This window comes from Stegostoma tigrinum, chromosome 4, assembly GCF_030684315.1.
Source record: "Stegostoma tigrinum isolate sSteTig4 chromosome 4, sSteTig4.hap1, whole genome shotgun sequence".
NCBI lineage: Eukaryota > Metazoa > Chordata > Chondrichthyes > Orectolobiformes > Stegostomatidae > Stegostoma > Stegostoma tigrinum.
The window spans coordinates 24885246-24893173 of record NC_081357.1 but is presented as its reverse complement, the minus strand read 5'-3'; the positions used below and the strand labels follow the sequence as shown (position 1 = coordinate 24893173).

General features: G+C 36.4%; 1 protein-coding gene across 2 annotated transcripts in view; it reads right to left on the bottom strand.

Moving 5' to 3' along the window:
• Positions 1–513: 513 nt before the first annotated feature.
• The window catches only part of slc22a16 (solute carrier family 22 member 16), a 109674-nt gene continuing 102259 nt past the window's right edge, over positions 514–7928 (bottom strand). For both annotated transcript variants that reach the window (XM_048531616.2, XM_048531617.2), the window contains exon 9: positions 514–7196. In XM_048531616.2, the coding sequence (XP_048387573.1) occupies positions 6933–7196 (264 nt within the window). In that variant the 3' untranslated portion in view covers positions 514–6932. The remainder of the gene's footprint in view (positions 7197–7928) is intronic.

Genomic DNA, 7928 nt, shown 5'->3' with positions numbered 1-7928 from the left:
CAATTACAATGGAGCACAGGTTCAATCATTACAATTGATGATTACAATGTTCTACCTTGGTTTGAAGGGAGGATAGCTAACTAGCAGGTTGAAAAATATCCAGGGTCTTAGTAGTTTTCTTCCCCCCTTGATTGTTGCAGTTCCTACATTCATGTGGAAGTTAAAAAAAATTAGCAACATTGAAATGTTTCTTGTAAAATCATCCAACAAGTGTATTGCAGGTTAACGTTTGCTCATCGGGTCTACGGAGCAGTATGAATTGTGATTCCAGGTGAAAAACACTAATTCTGTACATTCAACAGACCTTTCACTAAAATTTATTAGAAAAAGTCCATATCAAGTATAGTAATGGAAAAACAAAGGAAGGTTCACAGAATTCTAAAATGGACATCTTAGTTCATGAAGGTTGTACCCAAACTTAATACCTGGGGCACTGTATTGTTTTATGGGCTAACACTGAACTCGACGGCTATAAAACCTGGAAAGTGATAACCGAAATAAATACTTCGAAACTCACAAATTAATCACTTTTATTCTTAAACAGAACTCCAAACATATGTTAAAAATGGTACACTGAAGTTATTTTTGAGTAAATGCCAATGGTACTAGCTGCACCAACATACCATACCAGAGCGTGCCACAACATACTATGTATTCAATCTCTAACAGATTGGTAGTTAGGTCCATCAGCCCAGGAAGCATGAAAGAACATTAGATGGCACATCATCCCAGCCTGTTTTTGAAATTATTCTGGAGACCTGCTCAATTTCCTCCCACTCAAGGACATGCCACTGTTTGTCTGACTTGCTCTGCATTCCAGTAGTGATGTCATCCCAGCAGTTAGCCTGTGGTTTGGGTCATTCCACAGAGCTGTACCATTTTTGAGTTTACCATTTTTAAAATTAGCAAGAGTTCCCTGTCACTCAAAGCAGAAAAAGCTTACTCAAAGCAGTCAGGAAAATATTACACCACTACATCTAAACTATCACAGCAATGATTTGCCTGTTGCATTGTTTCCCCAAGGTTGCCAGGATTGACTATCAACAACGTCTTCCATAATGACATCAATGCTCACATCAGTGAAATTAAACAGTGCTAATGCACTTCTATTTAACCGTCTGCTTAAAGTCCATGGTTATCCACATTACTCAACTGAAAAGAAAATATTAGGCAAAGCACAAATAAATGAACTGCATTGGGTAAGCATTAGCAGAACTAGTATGCACACACACAACTTGAGTTACGTTAACAGCATCAGGTTTGTAGATTTGTGGTCCAATACAGTTTTTGGGTACAGAATAAATAATGGACATTTAGTACAGTGACTTGAATACAGATTCTCTAATCACATACACAATTTAATTTCAAACAACCACAAATAACTTGCCTAAACATCTACAGCATAGGTGTACATATATTTGACAAAATAAAACAAAAGAACAGCTTACGCTGGAAATCTGAAACAATAAAAACAAATCACTGGAAAATCTCAGCAGGTCTGGCAGCATCTGTGGAGAGAAATCAGTTAACTTTTTGGTGCGGTGACCCTTCTTCAGACCTGCCAAAGTCTTTGATTTGGTTCATATTACGAATACATTTAAACCTAATTTTAATTCAATTACATAAATGTAGTGAGGTAAAGTTTGCAATCTCACTTCCTCTTTTCAGTAGTCTGAAAAGTTACAACCAGTGCCATTAATACAGACGTTGTTCTGTGAAAATATTTCTGTGTTTGAATGTTGTTCACATTTTAAGTTTACACTACCCAGAGTGTATTTTTGTTCTGATTTAAGTTTGTGTCTGTGGTGGTAACAAGGTTAACATTCAGTAGATGACTGCAATTAATCCTTACAGGGTCAGTACAGCATCAAAGTGAAAGTGAGTTTAGCAGTTCAGTTTAACAAGAGAATACTTTGAACCAGGAATGTTTCTCTCCTGCCTTCACTTTTGGTTTCTCATAGTGTCTTAGATATTGACTATAAGTTTTCAAATGCGCTCTACTTTAGACAAGGGTTCAGTCTGGGAACTGCGAAAGAAAACAATCTGAGGTACCTCAATTACTCCTTGCACTTTTAACTTCATCATGTTTTTGTACACTTATATATTGACCACATGATCAGCATGAGGGTAGCATAGAAATACCGAATTGGAAATTTGTGCATGCCTTTTCCATAATACTTGTGTTAAATCCATCTTGAATTAGAAACTCCATTTAGCATTCTCAAAGTTAGAAACACTTAAAACTATGAATTTTGTATTTTTCAAAATGATGAATTTTAGGGATCAATTATTTTATTTGCTTTCCTAACTGTAGCTTTTTGTATATTCTAAATCATATTTTATTTTAAGAAAAACTAATTTCTTAATTTTCTGAATGTTTTTTGTTTTGTTTTATTTAACATAAGTTGCTGGACTAATCACTTTACTGAACAAAATGAATCTAAAATATCCTCTGTATCCTCTTTCCCCACATAAGGTCTACTTGAATAGAGAAATTGGACCTACTTGAAATATTTCAGCAACATCCAGATTTGTTCTCAAATCAAAGCACCATTAATTTTCAATCAGGACACTGTTGTCAAATCAAGTACTGCCTGAAATCCTCATTTCTGCTAGCTGCACATTTGAATTTGAATGTACTTAATGCATGAAAAACTTTGGTAAAAGAGACTAGCTGCCTTGAACTTCCTGCAGATCAGTTTGTCCAGGACACTTTGTACTTCGGTCTTCAGCATAATGTTTAAATTGGCCTTTAAGAATAAATCACAACCAGTTGCTTTAAGTATAAATGTCAGTGAGACTGGTTTTAACTTTTGAGTGGTCTATTGACAGCGTGTGCCAGCTATCCATCTGTTCTGGCAGCAGAGTCTGGAGCTATTTTGAGGTTGCAGCTTTATCGGATGCTTGCCAAGATGCAGGGGCAATTTAGGTGATTTAGTGATTTGCTCATCAATTGGGGACCAATCACTGGAAGCAAATAGGCACGTTTGCTGCCCATGAGTAGCCCCCTATAAATTTGGCTTTGATGTATTTTATAAAGTTCTCTGTTTCAAATTGGAAGAAATTTGCTAAGTGGAGTATCTGTTCAAAGCCATTGTTCAGAGGGATAGAGTCTACTTTATAGATTCTATCTGTGCATTCCTATCCCTCTCAAATCTTTCTATTGACCCAGTAGCATATAGTACATGACAGAAGAAGGGATTTTGTGCGTTCAGCTCAGCTTATCACTCCATCTGACCTAAAGGGAACTTAGTGATGATTACCAAATTCACTAGAGGAAGTAACAGTGTTCAAAATTGGCTTCACCTAGAATAACAATACATCAAATGATATTTTAAAATATAAATAAACAAATCTTTTAATTGTGATATGTTCCAAAAATTCCTTTAAAGCACTTTGGTAGAAAAGATGCCTGCTTAGATTTGTTGTTTTTGGTGTTTTGGAATAGGAAAAGGATACAACAGCATTGATGTGTTGCTGAGAAGTGCCACAAAGACCAGCTTTTCGTTGAGCATTAGAAACATAATAAGGCAGATGCTAACCAGAATGAAAACAGTTCTTCAAAAAAAAAATACAATAGATTGATTAAAACATCTTTCAGTTAACCTCATTTTGGTTTGCACTTGCTGAGTATTCCACTTTAAACAATAGATTTGTCTTAAAAAAGAAAACTGAACCTACGTCCCATTTTCTGTGAACAGCCCTCAAAGGCCCACATTTTTCTACAGATGTTGGAACCTAATTACTGATAGAGTCCACATTTTCTTCCCCTTTCTGAAATATTTGTGTTTGTGGTGTCAGCACTCTTTTACAATGAGAAACAGTGAAGTATAACAAAGTTCAAATCTCTATTTGTTTGCTTCCAATCAATAAGCCACCCAATGACCAAATCTGAAGAATTAATAGTGTTCCACTTTTACTCATAGTGTGTTCTATTGCTTGGTGATAATAAACATTACCGAACTAATTAAAGCCTTGTCATTAGCAGAACTTTCTCAGCAAGCTGCACCTTTTGAACTGTGAACCATGGAATTGTGAATCAGGATGGTAGTGTTGAGGTTAAAATCATATCAGCCATCAACTAATTAAATAGAGTTGGGAAGTCATGTTGAGGTAATGGGAAGTCATGTACAGGACATTGGTGGGTCTCTTCTGGAATGCTGTGTCCAGTTCTGGTCACTCAGTTGGAGGAAGGATATTATCAAGCTGAAGAGGATTCAGAAGAGATTTACCAGTATGTTGCCAGGTATGGAAGATTTCAGTTCGAAAGAAAGGCTGAATAGGCTGGGACTTTTTCCCACTGGGGCATAGGAGGTTGAGAGGCGACCTGATAGAAGTTTATAAAATAATGAAAGGTACAGACAGAGTTGATGGTAGCTGTCTTTTCCTTAGGATGGGGGATTTCAAGACTAGGGGGCACGTATTTAATGTGAGAGGAGGGAGATTTAGAAAAGACATAAGGGGCAAATCTTTTACGCAGAGGGTGGTTCGCTTGTGGAATGAACTTCCTGAGGAAGTAGTGGATGTGGGAACAATTATGACATTTAAAAAACATCTGGATAGATACATGAATAGGAAAGGTTTGGAGGGGTATGGGCCAGGAGGAGATAGGTAGGACTAGTTTAGTTTGGGATTATATTCGACATGGACTGGTTGGACAAAAGGATCTGTTTCATGCTGTATGACTCTATGAATGGTACAGCAGGCTCAAAGGGCTGAATGATCAACTCAACTCTTGTTCCTTGTTTATATGCACCTTCTATCTCCTAAGAGGACAGCAATGTCATCAGTTCAAATCAGCACTAGCCCAGAAACCAGTATACTGGTACTCTTCTATTTACTTGCCAGCCTCAGACAAATCCATTTAAATAATCGGGCACCATGATTTCTATCTTAAATTGAGTACTCTTCTATTTACTTGCCAGCCTCAGACAAATCCATTTAAATAATCAGACACCATGATTTCTATCTTAAATTGAGAAAGCAATGGACAAATGTTGAAGTGCTGTCTACAGTTTGTTTGTGAACCATGAGTACCTTGAGGTTTGAACAATGAAATAGCATCGCTATGAGCAACTTTATAAGCAAGGTGGCATTGTATAATTCAAATCATTCCTATCATCACCCCTCTTCTCAATGTATAACACTGCATTGACTTGTTCTCAAGCTATTATGCAATACAGCCCTGGCTTCAAGTATGTAGTGCTGTAGGTCTGGGGACCATTTACCAAGCAAGACTCTCAATATTGTCTCAAAATCTTTCAACTTCAACATTAAGGATGAATGAACAGTCAGAGTCACATTAGAAGCTCTTGAATTTTAGTTGCATCATTTGGTACTTTAAGCAGGATTCCTGGCCAAACCACAGTACAAAACTAACAAGACTGGTGTTCTAGATCTAACAAATAAATGATTCTTCCTAGCGGCTGCCCCAAACAAGTCCCTGCAGTTCTACATTTGGTTTTGTAGCCAGTTGAACAACATTATGCTTGGGAAACTTACCAGCAAGGCATGGGTGTCATGAGATTCACTGGTGCCCATTACCTGAGTAAATGTCATGTATGAATATGACTTTCACTCTTTATAGTAATTAATTGTTAATATGTTTGCATTATTACGGTTTCACAAGTCAACGTTTACCTTTACTGGCCTACTAACAATTTGCTATGTCATAATCCTGCAAGCATACAGTCTGTAATCTCTTGCCTTTATGACTACAGAGGGCCTAAGAATATTAAAAGCAGAAATAAAAACAAAATAATATTTTAAAATGCTTTAAGGTCAGATTCCTAAAGGTTATTTGAATCCTGTCGTATTACTGTTGTTGCTACAGTTTTCTATTTTTGTTGCTGGCACAAATTTGGTTGGTAAAGCATTAAAAATAATTGTATGATCTCTCATTAATGAGTATAGTATAGTTTCAATTCTGTTTGCTTCTCTCAATTCATGTTCTCTAGCACATGGGGAAGGAAGGTCGATTAGAAAGATAATCATGGGGTGGCCATACGGTCTATAATATTAAAGGAGAACATTTGCCTGGAGTTCGTGTATGAACCAGATGACCAGAAAATGGGGAAAACATGTGGTACAGAAGGAAGCCATTCAACCAATCAAGGCAGAGGATCCTTTGACTCTGATATACATGTTTCAGTTTTGATGAAAATGTCAGTCTGAACAAAACATGACACCACGGGCAATAAAAATATAAAAGACCTTGTTGGATATCTGTTAATTTTAGGTAGCAGTTAAAACTCTAGATCTTATGTGAGGATCACATCCAAATGTTAAGGTCACTAGAGTCCTGTCCTCTACAGGTTGTAGCTGATATGGTGACATTCACTGAATTAACTCTTAAAATAAAAACTTTTTTTTGGTCAGCACGAGTCAAGACAAGCTGTTTTATAATCATGGTTGGTGAAACTAATGGAATAAAGTTAGTCTTAACTTCTTGCAAATCACAACCCTAAAACAGCACATTTTTCATCATTCAGTTCTAATTAATGTTATAGAAAATTTCAAGCAATTACCTGTCAGCAATTCCTTTTGAAGTCCTAGTGGATCAAAATTAAAGAGTTTTTCAGAAGAGACAGTTGATAAGAATATAAAATGCAGCCTACTGTAGGCTACGAGTTAGACTGTTATCAGTCAATATTCATTTTGCAGTTAAATTCTCATATATGTAAATCAGCATGCACTATAATTAATAAGTTGTTCTTTTGCTGTCTAATAGGAATACTTCTTGACCACTTAACTATAGTAGGGAAATACTACTAAAAATAATGTTGGATTGTACTTTATATATATATAATGTTTGTTTGTAATAGATGTCAAACTACTTGTGTACTTTTGTTAGTTCACAGATTGAAGGTATTAATACTAATCAGTACTACAATACGTGTCTATTTCAAGACTTGGTGATCAATAAATGAGCTTTATAACCGTGTTAAATGTTCAATCAGACTCTGCTCTTCCTTTGATTTCTCCACACCATCGATGATATAGTCTCGTTTCTCGATCCTTCCCACAGCAGCATTGCCATCTCGTCCATATGATGAGCCGTCTTTGGTTTTGTCTTGCTTTGTTTTCTTTTGCAATTTTGCAGCTTCCTCAAAGGTCTGGGCTAGGGGTCTCCCGAGAGTTTCCGGTAGTAACAATGTTAACAAGCCAGTCAGAAAGGACATGATTCCAACAATCAGCTATGACAAAAGGAGAAATAAGATATCAGCACTGGTCAAATGTTTCCTGTTAAATTTATTACGTATCTGAAATATTAAGGATACTACCATTGTACTTGCGATTATTGTCTTATGTTTATCATTTTTAAAAAATGTTGAGACATTAAAAATACCAGCTCAATTCGGAAAAGGTCCACAGGCTAGCAGCACTGCAAGTTAATATTCTACAGCATTATGAACAAACTATGAAACACTAGAAGTCCAATCAGCACTCTACAGTGATTCTTTCCAATTAACCGAGAGCAATTGCACTGTGACAGACTCTCTCTGACTTACTTAATTAGACAGAAGGAGAAACAGTGAACCTACTTTCACCTCTGAAGATAATCGCACAAAACAAAATCCCTGTCTCAAAATATCGTCCAAGCTTATTCAAAACTTGCACAGAATACACTTAAATGGCACCATGGTTTTATATGGGAAGTTTTATTATAATTATGTAGGAAATAGCAATGGAAAATGTTGGCTTAAAAAATAATAAAAAGGGTTCATATGGCACAAAGGTAGTGACTCTGAGCCTGAAGGTCCAAGTTCAATTCTTCCCTGCCCCAAAAGATTTTGATTTTTATTTTCTCAAAGTGAAAGAAACAAGGCAATAGGATAGAGAGAGATAGTAGAAACTGCCGATGCTGGATTATCTGAGATACCAAGGTGTAGAGCTGGATGAACACAGCAGGCCAAGCCGCATCAGAT